This window comes from Eretmochelys imbricata, chromosome 8 (assembly GCF_965152235.1).
Source record: "Eretmochelys imbricata isolate rEreImb1 chromosome 8, rEreImb1.hap1, whole genome shotgun sequence".
Classification (NCBI taxonomy): domain Eukaryota; kingdom Metazoa; phylum Chordata; order Testudines; family Cheloniidae; genus Eretmochelys; species Eretmochelys imbricata.
This window is the reverse complement of record NC_135579.1, coordinates 97,012,079-97,027,246: the sequence shown is the minus strand read 5'-3', so window position 1 is coordinate 97,027,246 and position 15,168 is coordinate 97,012,079. Positions and strand designations below refer to the sequence as shown.

Sequence of the window (15,168 nt, the reverse complement as noted above, 5' to 3'; positions counted from 1 at the left end):
ACAAGAACTGGAAGGGGGACTAAATGTGATTGCAGAGCCATTGGCCATTATCTTTGAAAACTCGTGGCGAACGGGGGAAGTCCCGGATGACTGGAAAAAGGCTAATGTAGTGCCAATCTTTAAAAAAGGGAAGAAGGAGGATCCTGGGAACTACAGGCCAGTAAGCCTCACTTCAGTCCCCGGAAAAATCATGGAGCAGGTCCTCAAAGAATCAATCCTGAAGCACTTACATGAGAGGAAAGTGATCAGGAACAGTCAGCATGGATTCACCAAGGAAAGGTCATGCCTGAGTAATCTAATCGCCTTCTATGATGAGATTACTGGTTCTGTGGATGAAGGGAAAGCAGTGGATGTATTGTTTCTTGACTTTAGCAAAGCTTTTGACACGGTCTCCCATAGTATTCTTGTCAGCAAGTTAAGGAAGTATGGGCTGGATGAATGCACTATAAGGTGGGTAGAAAGTTGGCTAGATTGTCGGGCTCAACGGGTAGTGATCAATGGCTCCATGTCTAGTTGGCAGCCGGTGTCAATGGAGTACCCCAGGGTCGGTCCTGGGGCCGGTTTTGTTCAATATCTTCATAAATGATCTGGAGGATGGTGTAGATTGCACTCTCAGCAAATTTGCGGATGATACTAAACTGGGAGGAGTGGTAGATACGCTGGAGGGCAGGGATAGGATACAGAGGGACCTAGACAAATTGGAGGATTGGGCCAAAAGAAATCTGATGAGGTTCAATAAGGATAAGTGCAGGGTCCTGCACTTAGGACAGAAGAACCCAATGCACAGCTACAGACTAGGGACCGAATGGCTAGGCAGCAGTTCTGTGGAAAAGGACCTAGGGGTGACAGTGGACGAGAAGCTGGATATGAGCCAGCAGTGTGCCCTTGTTGCCAAGAAGGCCAATGGCATTTTGGGATGTATAAGTAGGGGCATAGCGAGCAGATTGAGGGATGTGATCGTCCCCCTCTATTCGACATTGGTGAGGCCTCATCTGGAGTACTGTGTCCAGTTTTGGGCCCCACACTACAAGAAGGATGTGGATAAATTGGAGAGTGTCCAGCGAAGGGCAACAAAAATGATTAGGGGTCTGGAACACATGAGTTATGAGGAGAGGCTGAGGGAACTGGGATTGTTTAGTCTGCAGAAGAGAAGAATGAGGGGGGATTTGATAGCTGCTTTCAACTACCTGAGAGGTAGTTCCAGAGAGGATGGTTCTAGACTATTCTCAGTGGTGGAAGAGGACAGGACAAGGAGTAATGGTCTCAAGTTGCAGTGGGGGGGGTTTAGGTTGGATATTAGGAAAAACTTTTTCACTAGGAGGGTGGTGAAACACTGGAATGCGTTGCCTAGGGAGGTGGTGGAATCTCCTTCCTTAGAAGTTTTTAAGGTCAGGCTTGACAAAGCCCTGGCTGGGATGATTTAATTGGGTATGGGTCCTGCTTTTGAGCAGGGGGTTGGACTAGATGACCTCCTGAGGTCCCTTCCAACCCTGACATTCTATGATTCTATGAAATGGCAAGAATAGTTCCTGAAACTACTGTTAGGTTAAACCTTTTTTTAAAAGCTAAAATTTCAAGTCAAAAGTGCCTCTTTAATTATTGATATTTTCATCCTCTGAACATTTTAAAAACATTTTTGAGGCTTCTGTTATATAAGAAGTTAAGAAAGCGGCATAGACACCAAGATATTTTCACCTTGGTAATTTGATTGATGAAACTACTAGTGAAGTACCCATAACTAATTCCTTGAGGTATTTAAGTGACAGTACAGCCCCTGAGATGGAACTCAGAGATCAGTGTAACATTAGTGACCTGTACCTATCTCAGACGTAACTCAGTCTTAGAAGGTTGTCAGTAAAATTCCTTCAGACAGCAGCAGGAAAAGATGGGGCAAAACTGAAAATAAGTGGAATCTTACAAATATTAGAAAAGAGATTTTTCAAAGTACAGAAGCTTCTCTTTTTGTGGATTTTTAATTTGCTGTGGGATGCATTCACCTGTATGAATACTTCACTCATCTGCAAGAATATGCTGCTGTAATTTTAGCATCAAAGATGTTAAGAGATGGAGAAGGCCCATTACTAGCAGATCATCTTGCTCACATCCTTACCTATGGAGGATTACTCTTAATACCCTGTTGTGTCCAGTTACAATATTTCCTGTCAAACATACTTTCAGTTTGTCTTACTTTTCTGCTTAGGTATGCTCCAAATTAATGCATAGGATTGTGAATAAGTCTTTGCTCTATTCTCAATTCTGCTACTGACTCGTATGACTTTGGGCCAGTGACTTAATTGTGTAGTGCCTCAGTTTCCCCAACTGTAAAATGACAGGCTGATACTTGCATACCTCGGAGGGGCAGAGTGAAAATTAGTTTATTCATGTTTGTACAGCACTCTAATATCCTGGAATGGAAAGCTCCAGGGAGTGCAAGGTATTATTGTTGTTACAAAGTAGCTAACCTCATGTAACCTTGCTCTTACAGCTTCAAAAGGAAGCTGAAAACTACTGAACACATTAGCCAACGCCCCCCTAAAGGTTCCATCTGTTATGACTTGCCCAGAGTACTGGTTCAAGCCCTGATCAGAGAGGGTGGCTTTGCTTTTAGAGAAAGAAAGGTGGGACAAGCACAGCCACAATGACTACAGTAGTCCATACCATACCCCAAGCTTTTAAATATAATCAGCATCCTGCAAGGAGGAATAGCTCCGTGGTTTGAGCGTTGCCCTGCAAAACCCAGCGTTGTGAGCTCAATCCTTGAGGGGACCATTTGGGGCAAAAACTGGGGAGTGGGCCTGCTTTGAGCAGGGGGTTGGACTAGAGGACTTTCCACCCCTGGTATTCTATGAATGTTAACCCTCATCTCAGTTTTACGGCCCATCAGCTACCCCCTATTTCACTGACCGAACCAAGGGAGGCCACAAGCCACAAAACTGCGAGAGGGGCAGCGTGTCGCAAGCACGGTGCTAGAGGCAGCCGCCCCCTACAGCAGCGGGCAGATTACACCGGGCTCAGTCCCCACAGGGTGGATGAAAGCCCGGCCACAGCCGGGAGTGGGGCCCCCGCTCCCTGCACTGGACGGAGGCGGGACCCCTTGCAGCGAGCCGGCAGGGGGTGCAAAGCTCCCCGCGCCGCGTAGATCTCCTCAGAGAGGGGCTCAGCCCGCCCGCGGCGCCAGGGCGGCGCACGGAGGAGGACGAGCCCACGCCCCAGGGCGGCCTTTGGCCTCCGGCAGCGGCGGGTGTGGGCAGGCGCTGCGGGCCGGAAGGCGGCTACTGAGCACCAGGAGCGGGCGGGGTCGCAGTGACTGAGGCTCGGTTTGGAAATCATGGCGACCCGGCGGCTGCTGCTGCTCTCCCCTGCCTCCGGCCTGAGGGGGACTAAGGCCCTGGGCACTCCGGCGGTCCCCGGGCTGCGGAGGGGCTACAGCAGCGCCGACTCCTCCCAGTACCTGCACCGCAGCATCGTGCCCACCATGCACTTCCAGAAAAGCCTGCCCAGGTAAGGCGGCCGCTGCCCTCTCTCCCCCGAGCCAGAGCGCCCGGCACCCCTCTGAGCCCCTCGAGGCGGGGACCCCCGCATCAGAGCTCCCACTTACCCTCTGGTCCCCTTTTCAGTCCCCGGGGATCCTCGCACCAGAGACCTTGCCCCCTTCTGAGTGCCTCACCACCAGCCTAGGGATCCCCACACTAGAGACCTGGCCCCCTCCTGAGCCTCTCACTGCTGCCCCAGGGACCCCTGTGCCACAGACACCTCCCCATCTTCCTTTGAGCCCCACAACCACCCTGGGTCCTTCCTCTGAGCGCCCCCTCATCACCCTTCGAGCCACGCCACTCTGGGACCCCCTACCCGACCCCTTTTGAGCCCCCCCATACTAGGTAAGGGAGTCCTAGGCATCCTTCTGAGCCCCCAGAAACTGCTCCCTCTCTGCTACCCCTCCAACTGCATTTCCCTCTGCTAAGAAAACCCCCATCTCCTTTCCCCTGCCCAGCTAAGGGAGCCCCTTTCTCCTATGATTGCTGGCATGTAATGCCCATTTTCTCCTTTGTCTAGGTCAGTCCCTTTCCCCTGGTAAGGGAGTCCCATGTCTCTACGTTTCAGAAATGGTGACTGTGGGCTTTAAAGGCAGCAACATTCTTCCACCTCAGAGAGGAAATGCAGTCTGTAAAAACAAACAAACAAACAACCCTGCTCTAATGCAGAGTGGGCAGCCCTGTGCTATGGGTGATTAAATACACAGCTTAATTGCTGGGGCCAGCTTTCTTATGGTGAACAACAGGTTTTATGACTCATGGTGAAGCCTTAATAGCACGCTACTAAGTCAGGTCTACTTTGGGAAACTACCAGTACACAGCAGGTGGTGGGGTCAACAGACCAGTCAGTATGTATTGGTTTCAGATTGCTCGCTACACCCCTAATGAATGAGGTTTGGTATGTGCTGAAAGTGCACAAGACCAAGAAGGGTACATTGTCTTTGGGATGGGCTACAGTATATTATATAGGTGAAAGGTTATTATTGCTAACAGAGGGAAGTGACTTTGATCTTTGCTAGTAGTATTCAAGTACATACTGCCAGTTTAAAAATTATAATCTAATTATAACCTGTCTCAAATCTCTTATCTACCATTGTTTAAGTAACACATATGATTATTACAAAGGAAAGGGATTAGAGAAAATAAATTTCCTTTTTTCCCCCCAATTTGTTTATTTTATGCATTGGACAGCACTTCCTGTATAGTTAACTTCATTGTTTCATTATACTGTAGTTAGTTTCCCCATTTGTTTGTGTGGCTCTTTCACAGAGCAACAGGGGACAAAGACGCATTTTTAAAAAAAAATAGAAATATGGCAGTAAAAACAATAAACATCAAACTATGTGTGAAGGAAATATACGCACAAACATTAAAAAGTATTAATCTCATTAAAAGGTAAAATAGCTTGCCCTGTAACTAGGGGAAAACAGCTTTCATATTTAGGCTAAGATGAGTGTTGGAAAGAAATTTGTTAGAATTTCCACAAGGAATCAAAATACAGAAGCCATTCTATGCCTAGCAGTATATAAAATTATGGAAGATGATCTGTGAGTTGGCTACTTGTAAAACAAGTTCCTGTTTTTCTGTCATGCTTAATTATAAAAAGAGCATAGGAATTAACTTACAAACAATATGGTATTTTAAGAATCTTTACTGTCAGAGCTTTAACAAGAACATTTTAGTTTGCTTTTTTTCTCACCCCATCAGGTTGCCAATTCCCAAACTAGAAGATACTGTTAGGAGGTACCTGAATGCCCAAAAGCCTCTCTTAGATGATGATCAATTCAGGTATGGATACACAGAAAACCAAACAATGCTTCAGCGTACATCAAATCTTCCACTCCAACACCTACATATTAGAAGATGTATCTTTTTTAAAAAATGCCTGGTGACAGCATTTTGACTGTCTGATTGATTGTTTTAGGAAAACTGAAGAACTTGCTTGCAGCTTTGAACATGGAATTGGAAGAGAATTGCATGAGCAGCTGGTTGCTCAAGACAAGCAGAACAAACGTACTAGTTACATCTCAGGTAGGAAGGTTTACAGTGGGATGAAGAAAAGACTCATTTTGAAGAGAGACTTGCTTGATGACAGTCAGCTCATAATGCTGTGAATAATAGATTAAAGTTTAAGCTCCTTATTATTGTTTACACTCAGAACAAGATGTGAAAACTCCATTTGACAATGTCTGAGCTAATTAGAAGACTGTCTCTGGTGGAAAAAAGAGGGCACTTCACAAAATGTTATCTTTAATATACCGAATACTTTAGGATCTCTCATTGTCACCTAACAGAAATATCAACCACAGCAAGATTTCCTCAAAGACGTTTTCATTTGGAAGAAAATAACTTAAACCAGTACACTAGCAAAATATAATAGTAAAAAAAAGTGTAGTATAGGAAGAACAATGGTGTTATCAAAATCAAAGATGGAGGGCCTGCCACAACACTCTTTTAGTATACAGATTTTTATTAAAGTGAGCAAAAGATTTGTTTCTGTGTATATAATCAGAACACATTGGTGAAAAAAACATTTGCTCAGTGGTATACAGTATCATTTTGTACTATAGTCCACTCTGATAGAATGCTGTGTATGCTGTAGTGCAGCGGTGGGCAAACTTTTTGGCCTGAGGGCCACATCTGGGTGGGGAAATTGTATGCAGGGCCATGAATGTAGGGCAGGGGGTTGGGGTGCGGGAGGGGTGGAGGGTGCAGGAGGGGGCTTAGGGCAGGGGGTTGGGGTGCGGGAGGGGTGGAGGGTGCAGGAGGGGGCTTAGGGCAGGGGGTTGGGGTGCGGGAGGGGTGGAGGGTGCAGGAGGGGGCTTAGGGCAGGGGGTTGGGGTGCGGGAGGGGTGGAGGGTGCAGGAGGGGGCTTAGGGCAGGGGGTTGGGGTGCAGAAGAGGGTGCAGAGTGTAGCAGGGGGCTCAGGGAAGGGGATTGGGGTGCAGGGAGGGGTGCGGAGCATGGGAGGGGACTCAGGGCAGGGGGTTGGGGTGCAGGAGGGGTGCGGCAGGGGGCTCAGGGCAGGGATTTGGGGTGCAGGAGGGGTTAGGGGTGTGGGCTCCCTGCCTGCCCTAGCCCCGTGCCGCTCCCAGAAGCAGCCAGCATCATGTCCCTGCGGCCCCTGAGGAGGAGGGGGGGGGCAGAGAGTTTTGTGTGCTGCCCTCACCTGCGAGTACCTTCCCCGAAGCTCTGTTCCCAGCCAATGGGAGCTGCGGGGGGCAGTGGCTGCAGGCAAGGGCAGCGTGTGGAGCCCTCTGCCCCCCAAGCGCTGCAGGGATGTGGTGCCAGCTGCTTCTGGGAGTGATGCCTGGCTGGCAATCCCATGGGAGGGATCCAAAGTCCTGATGGGCTGGATCCGGCCAGCGGGCCGTAGTTTGCCCACCCCTGCTGTAGTGCCAATGTGTAAGGGGAATTAGTTAAGGTTAATATGGGATCCTTATATCAAAATATCCTTAAGCATGGAGCATCTTGCTCAAGTGCAGGACATGTTGGTATCTGTGTAGGAAGATCTTGTGCCCTGGATGTTTTCTCCTGCTGGAGAAGAAAGGTCCTGCTGCTATAGGAGATTGAGGGATATTGGAAAAGCAGTAGTGAAAAATATTTAGTTTATTTTTACAATAGTAATTAAAAATATAAATACAAGTATATTCCAGTGTTTAGACTCCTCCATGCCTCTAAAGCAGGGGTCGGCAACCTTTGAGAAGTGGTGTGCCAAGTCTTCATTAATTTAAGGTTTCGTGTGCCAGTATAAATTTTACATTTACAGGGGCCCCCTGACGGAACCCCAGACTGGCAGCGGGCTGAGCAGCTCAGCTGGCCTGTGGTTCTGTCTGCTGCCGGTGCTGCCGGTCTGGGGTCCCGGCCACTGGACCCGCTCATCCTGCTGCCGGTCTGGATGGACGGAACCCGGGCCAGCAGCGGGCTGAGCGGGGCCGGCGGCCAGGACGCCAGCTGGCAGGGGCCGGCGGACAGAACCCCAGACCGGCAACACGGGCAGCAGACAAAACCCCAGACCGGCAGTGTGCTGAGCCGCTCGGTCTGCTGCCAGTCTAGGGTTCCATCCGCTGGCCCCTGCCAGCCGGCGGCCAGGACCCCGGCTGGCAGCAGAGTGCCACTAAAAATCAGCTTGCGTGCCCCCTTTGGCACGGATGCCGCCGGTTGCTGACCCCTTGCTCTAAAGCTAGTAACCTCTCTAAGAAAACTAACCCAGGTCTAGTTACAGTCATGAATCTGTTTGAAGGTGCTTGCTTGGAAAACTGAATTCTCAGAAAAGTTGGGAAAGTTGACTGAACAGTGGGGGATGGAAGAAGACACTCCCTCAGCCTTAAAAAAATGCAGAGCATTATTGTTTTAAAGAACAAGAAAAGGAAAGACTCAGAAAGAGGAAGACCAGAATAAAGAAAAGGAGAGAAAGAGAGAACGTAAGACAAAAAGAAGGAGATGAAACTCAGACAGAGAGAGAAAGAAAAGAGGGAAAGAAAAGCAAGAGAAAGCATGTAGCTTTTAGGTTAGTGATTTTTTTTTTTTATTCACGTTACTTCCAATGGCTTTCAAATGTAAATGATTATAGTGTTCGTGGAAGGCAGATGCTGGGTGTACAGCAATGGAGACTGAGAGAATATATCCAGTACAGCACAAGCAGCAGCAGCAGTGTAATCTTCTCCCCATACTGTCCTGCCATTGTGCTTCAATCCTTGCTCTTTGCTGAGGCTACCAGTAAGGGTGCCAATGGTGGCAGTTTACCAGACATGTATTTGAATTGCACTGAGAACCACCAACTTCTCGCATAGGCCAGCTTGATCAGCCTTTTGATAATGACTTTCACTCGTTATTGCCATCCAGTCTCCCAGTTACATCCTGTATTTCCCTGGCAGATAGCCCACCTAAGCTTAATGTTGAGGGGAAATGTGGCAGATTATTATCGTTAACTGGTTTTCTTGAGCATTATTGTGTAAATGGATTGTGCCTTTTTAAATTATGTGCTGCAGCTACAACCGGCCCTTTTTCCCCCCTTACTTTCAAGTCCTGTTCATTTTTTTTGTTTCCATAAATGTAACAAAATATAATTACTCTTATGAGGAGGAAGAATGAGTTAAGAGGCTTATATACCATGGTGAGGAGTGGGTTATAAAACCCTACTTGTATGCTAGCTAGTCTTTCATCTCTGGAGATGTGGACTTCAAATTCTGATTTAGGTCACAGCTGTGGTCTTACTGAGTCCCCAGTGGGAATTAGGGATTGCTGCAGGGAAGGAATTCAGAAGGGAAGAAGACAAGACACAGGCAGAAGAAAGTGAGAAATAGAGAAAGGAGGATGAGAAAGGAAGGGAAATGGGACAGACGTAATGGTGGTCTCAAAGGTGAGCATGTTTTCCCACTGAGTGATGCAACCTAAAGGCTATGCTGCATTCTAGATCTTGGTGCAAAGCTCCCACTGACATCAGTGGGAGGTACATTTCTGATTTGGTGGGAATATGTTGCCCTAATGTACCCCAGTCCATGGATTGTAATTAAATACAGATAGTGGAGGTCTGTACTGAATGACTTTGACTTGTAATATAGCTGGTTCTAAACAGTGCTTTCACAATTAGCCAATTTTACCTGTATTAATCTATTTTTCAACTCTCCATTTTTAGGTCCCTGGTTTGATATGTATCTAAGTTCACGTGAATCTGTTGTTTTGAATTTTAACCCATTTATGTCCTTCAACCCTGACCCAAAAACTGAATATAATGATCAGCTCACACGAGCAACTAACATGACTGTTTCTGCTATGCGTTTTTTGAAGACCCTCAGGGCTGGCTATCTAGAGCCAGAGGTTTTTCACCTCAATCCAGTCAAAAGTGACACTCAAACCTTTAGGAGACTCATCCGATTTGTGCCTTCATCTCTCTCATGGTTTGGTGCCTACATGGTCAATGCATACCCCTTAGATATGTCTCAGTACTTCCGGCTTTTCAATTCCACACGATTGCCTAAGCTCAGTCGAGATGAGCTTTTTACAGATGAAAAAGCAAAGCACTTGCTGGTGCTCAGAAATGGGAATTTTTATGTATTTGATGTCATTGATAGAGATGGGAATATAGTGAAGCCTTCCGAAATACAAGCACACCTGAAATACATACTTAGTGACAACAGTGCAGCCCCAGCCTTCCCTCTTGCGTATTTACCCAGTGAAAACCGAGATATATGGGCACTACTGAGACAGAAGCTTCTTGATAATGGTAATGAGGAAGTCCTCCAAAAAGTGGATTCTGCTGTCTTCTGTCTATGTTTAGATGACTTCCCCATTAAAGACCTTGTGCACTTGTCCCACACCATGTTACATGGAGATGGTATTAATCGCTGGTATGACAAATCCTTTAACCTTATCCTAACCAAAAATGGCAATGCGGCCATTCATTTTGAACATTCCTGGGGAGATGGTGTGGCTGTGTTAAGATTTCAGAACGAAGTGTTTAAAGACAGCACCCAGAAGCCAGCTGTCACCCCACAATCTCAACCTGCTGCAGTTGACTCTTCCAGTGCTGTGCAGAAACTCAGCTTTAAGTTGAACGATGCCTTAAAAGCAGGAATTACCAAAGCCAAACAGAACTTTGATGCCACTATGGAAACCTTGACTCTTGATTTTATTCAGTTTAAGAAAGGAGGCAAGGAGTTTTTAAAGCAGAAGAAGGTAAGTCCTGATGCTGTGGCTCAGCTTTCTTTCCAGATGGCTTTCCTTCGGCAGTATGGCCAGACTGTTGCCACATACGAGTCTTGCAGTACTGCAGCTTTCAAACACGGTCGCACAGAGACCATCCGTCCTGCCTCCATCTATACAAAGAAGTGCACGGAAGCTTTCGTCAGGCAACCTTCCAAACACACCACAGAGGAGCTTCAGCAGATGATTGCTGAGTGCTCAAAGTACCACGGCCAATTGACAAAAGAAGCTGCTATGGGTAAGTGTGAATGTCAGGTCATGGTGATAAACATTCACATTGCTTCACAAAATGAGTCTCATCAGCTTAGTTGCTCATTAATGCTAAACTTTTACAGAAGTCTCACTTAGCGTAATTTAATCTTGCTGAAGGTCCTGTGTTCATCAAACTTTGTAGAATGCCAAATAATAGCAGTGCTTTCCAGGTTAAAAAACATATTGTTCTTGTGACATTCTTCTTAAGAAGGGAGTGTGTTTGAGTTCCCCTTATTTGCTTCAGGCCCACACACATCAAGATTTTTCCCATCCCTTAGATAAATTACTGTTATACTAGCCCACACGTGGCAGCTATCTGAAGCAACTAGCTGATGCCCCGGAGAGTGCAACACAAAGCAGGATTTTGGGTTGCTTCATGTATCTGCCTGCAGGTGGTACTGAGGCCACTGTGCAAACTGGCCTTGGTTCCTTCTGCTGCACCAGTGATAAATTTTCCCAAGTGGCTCTATCTGACCTGACCCTATTACATTTTAAAATGTCAGAATTAGAGCTTGCTAATTTCTTCTAGATTTTTAGTAAAATATGTAGCCTACAGGGCCTTGTCCGATTTTATTATTATCTCTTTACTGTTGGTTCAATAGCCTTTTCCTCTGTAGTTCCTGCCATTTGGAACACCCTACCTCAGACTCTTTTAAAAGTAATATGAAAACATTTATTCCTTTTTCAAACCTCATATTTTCATCTTCTCCATTTAACTTAACTGTTGTTAAAAACCATTTTTATTAATATTGCAATAGTGCCTATCTGTCCCAGAGATCATGGCCCCATTATAGTAGCTGCTACATAAATGAGTAAAACAGAGTTCCTGTCCCAGAGAATGGATGCGCTAAAAATGCATTGCAATTTCCTTCTGTAAAGCATATTACCATAACTTGTAAGAAAGCTGCTATAGAAAAACTTATGTAAGTTTTGTGACTTTGAAGGGGTGTGATATTTAGTGTGTAAAATAACTATTTTCTGTAGAAAAAGCAGTGATTTCTGTAGTATTTTGTATTTTAATGACACTATATAAATCCATGGTATGCCCATACCTTGACTACTGAGTGCAGTTCTGGTCACCCCATCTCAAAAAAGATATATTAGAATTGGAAAGGGTACCAAGAAGGGCAACAAAAATGATTAGGGATATGGAACAGCTTCCATATGAGAGGAGATTAAAAAGAATGGGACCATTCAGCTTAGAAAAGAGATGACTAAGGGGGGATATCATAGAGGTCTATAAAATCATGGATGGTGTGGAGAAAGTGAAAAGGGAAGCATTATTTACTCCTCCACATAACATACAAACCCAATTAAATTAAGAGGCAGCAGGTTTAAAAACAAATATAAGGAAGAACTTCTTCACACAACGCACAGTCAACCTGTGAAACTCGTTGCCCGGGATGTTGTGAAGGCCAAAAGTATAACTGGGTTCAAAAAAGAATTAGATAAGTTCATGGATGATGGATCCATCACTTGCTATTTAGCCAGGATGGTTAGGGACACAACTTCATGCTCTGGGTGTCCCTAACCCTCTGACTGCCAGAAGCAGGGACTGGATGATGGGATAGATCACTTGATAATTGCTATGTTTTGTTCATTCCCCTGAAGCATCTGGCATTGGTCACTGTCGGCAGACAGGATACTGGCCTAAATGAACCATTGGTCTGATCCATCATGGACATTCTTATGTGCTTATTTTAACAGGTCAAGGATTTGACCGGCATTTGTTTAGTTTGCGTTATTTGGCAGCATCAAAAGGTATCCCGTTACCTGACGTCTACCAGGACCAAGCGTATGCTCAGCTTAATCACAACATTCTGTCCACAAGCACCTTGAGCAGCCCAGCTGTGAATATGGGAGGATTTGCTCCAGTGGTGCCGGATGGCTTTGGGGTAGCCTATGGCGTGCATGATGATTGGATTGGCTGCAATACTTCCTCTTACCCAGCCAGGAATGTGCACGAATTCCTCCAGTGTGTGCATAAGTCACTGGAAGATATTTTTCATGTTTTAGAAGGTAAGCATATCAATAGTTAGGCACAACAGGGCTGGGATACTTTTTTTTTTTTTTAATGCACAATATAAAATGTTTGGATCAAGATCACTTCTGATCATGTGTGGCTGAATGTGGAAGAACGTTGCTAGTGCTAATTTACTAAGCATTTTGACTGGGATTTTCAAAGGAACCGACAAGAGTTAAGTGACCAACTTGGATTGAATTTCCATGGGAGTTAGGCAGCTTCTGAAAATCTTAGCCATATAAAGAAATTAAGTGCAGGCTCCTCCTGCATGTGATATTTAGGAAATACTTAATTCTGATATTATGAACTGGTATGTAATGGATTATAAAATGTTCTTAAAATATACGAGGTATTAAATATTCATTTCTAGAAAGGAACTTTAGTATTGTACTGATTAAACTTGAGCAGTTAAGATCTACAAGTGTTCATGTTTACAGTGGGAATGAGAAACTACATTTGAACAATGTTGTAACATCTACAAAAGTTGTATTTAAAATTAAATACAATGACCAATTGTAAATCCTGCACATGTGATATGCTCACTTACTAGATCTGTCATCTTTTTTAAATTTGAATCAGTGTCTAACTGTACCTCTTATGTTGGAACTATTTCCAATGTAATGATTGATTTAAATGAAAACTTGAAAATGTGAGACTTTAACAATACCGAAAACATAATCATGTGTTAAATCTTCAAACTGTTAAGAAATTGGTTGGAAAATAATGTTTAAATAAAGCTACCTATGACATGGTTGAAAAAATGTTTTAGTAGTATCTCAGGATTAGGGATTTGAGAGTTCCTAGTGTGAAGAGTTTATACTTTTAAAATAAGCATAGAGAGGCTGATAGAGGAATACAGTCAAATGCATATACTTTTTAGATAGAAATAGTTGACACTTTATAAATTAAGTTTTTCTGTTTGTAAATCTGCCCTATAATCTGTTATGTTCCCCTGCATAAGCCTGTATCTTTAATACAGAAAAATCATTTCTCATTAGCTTCTCCAGAGGCTAGTGCTGCTTTTCTTTCCCAAATCTCTCTCTCCTACTGTGGAGAAGGAATCATCATCAGACATTCTCCGTAATGACTATTTCCTACCTCCTCTAGAACTCTCCAGACTTCTTGCATGGCACCAGGAGTATCTGTTAGAACCTTTCAGCCTGTTTGCCAAGGTATTGGGCTTGAGGTGGGAGACATTCAAGGAGCTTTCCAATAGGCACAGTAGAATTTCTTGAAGGACAGCAGCAATATCTACTAGATTTATTCAATATCTTGTAACTTTTGATGCCAAGAATCTGATGTGACACCCAATGCAGCAGAGTTCATACAAAAGACATAAGAACCTTGGCCCTCTAGGAGTGCCCCATCCCGTCAACTGCTGAGATTCTTAACAGTACTGTCACTTGCTTTGGGGCTCTATCTTTTGCATTAGCTTCAGCATATCAAAGAAAAAAGTTTGTGGCTGCTCTAAGAGGGAAAGTATCTCTGTGCCTCAACCCCATCCCCTGTCTATTTTAAATGCGCAAAAGACAATTTTCTTCCTTGTTAAACAGCAGTGGTTCCTTTCTCTGCTGCCAGCTTTTCAAAATAGCATTACAGGTGAAACTGATGGTTTTTGTCCATTTCACAGCTGTGTGACCAGTACCAAAACTTAACATGCTGGCAGATGGTATATACCAAGTTGCAGGGTGCTAGGACGGGTCAGGAACCTTTGAGAAGTGGCATGCCAAGTCTTCATTAAATTTAAGGTTTTGCATGCCAGGAATAAATTTTACATTTACAGGGACCCCTAGACTGACAGCGGGCTGAGTGCGGCCGGCGGATGGAACCCCAGACTGGCAGCACGCTGAGCCACTCAGCCCGCTGCTGGTCTGGGGTTCAGTCCGCCAGCCCCTGCCAGCCAGGTTCCAGCCACTGGCCCTGCTCAGCCTGCTGCTGGCTCGGGGTTCTGTCCATCCAGGCTGGCAATGGGCTGAGTGGGGTTGGCAGCTGGAACCCTAGCTGGCAGCAGAGTGCCACTAAAAATTAGCTCGCATGCCACTGACCAGACTCCTATCGATCAATATGTAGCAGGGCTTTTTATCCCTCTGCAGGCTGCTACTACATTATGTTCTGCACTTACTTTGCTGTTGAGACTTTGGTGAATGATTATTTCCTGGGGCTGAAGAGTACATTTGGGTTTTGGGGAAAAACCTTACAGAACAGACAGGGAAAGATGAGGGATTTTTACGAGTGGGGTAAGGTATTAATAAATTCAAAACTTCTGAAGTACTTGACTGTTTCCTTTAAATGAAGATGTCAGCTCTATTCAAGAGGGAAAATATTTGCATGCTGAGTGGGGTAAAAAATTGACTGTGTAAAGATCATTTGGTTTTCAGAAGGTAGTTATACATAATGTTTTAGCTTAATGTTTGTAATTTACATTTAACGAAGTTGTCATTTAACATTTGAAATACAAGTCAAGTAGCAGGAAATAGCTATTTCTCAGAAGGTAACAGCAGGTTTACTTGAACTAGCAGGAAACTATTACAAGGATGCACTTCTGGCTTCAAGCCTGAACAGCTGCAATTACCTAATATGCTGATGATCAAGACTGAAAGTTATTTATATAATAGGGTATTTTGCCCATAATAAATCCTTCCATATTGTCTTTAA

At 44.8% G+C, this 15,168-nt stretch overlaps 1 protein-coding gene across 1 annotated transcript; it reads left to right on the top strand.

Annotated features, from left to right (window-relative positions):
- The first annotated feature begins 3,290 nt into the window (after nucleotides 1-3,290).
- CPT2 (carnitine palmitoyltransferase 2) lies at nucleotides 3,291-13,274 on the top strand. Its single transcript, XM_077825206.1, has 5 exons — nucleotides 3,291-3,501; nucleotides 5,241-5,321; nucleotides 5,458-5,564; nucleotides 9,172-10,476; nucleotides 12,198-13,274. Exons 1-5 carry the CDS (start codon nucleotides 3,329-3,331, stop codon nucleotides 12,527-12,529), a joined length of 1,998 nt encoding a protein of 665 aa, XP_077681332.1. The 5' UTR covers nucleotides 3,291-3,328; the 3' UTR covers nucleotides 12,530-13,274.
- The last annotated feature ends 1,894 nt before the right edge of the window (nucleotides 13,275-15,168 follow it).

Bases quoted from the DNA above. Each gene is read 5' to 3' on its own strand.
- CPT2 (XM_077825206.1), top strand. From the start codon at position 3,329: ATGGCGACCCGGCGGCTGCTGCTGCTCTCCCCTGCCTCCGGCCTGAGG. The intron at 5,322-5,457 runs GTATGGATACAC...TGATTGTTTTAG, and splicing joins TTAGATGATGATCAATTCAG to GAAAACTGAAGAACTTGCTT. The intron at 10,477-12,197 runs GTAAGTGTGAAT...TTATTTTAACAG, and splicing joins GACAAAAGAAGCTGCTATGG to GTCAAGGATTTGACCGGCAT.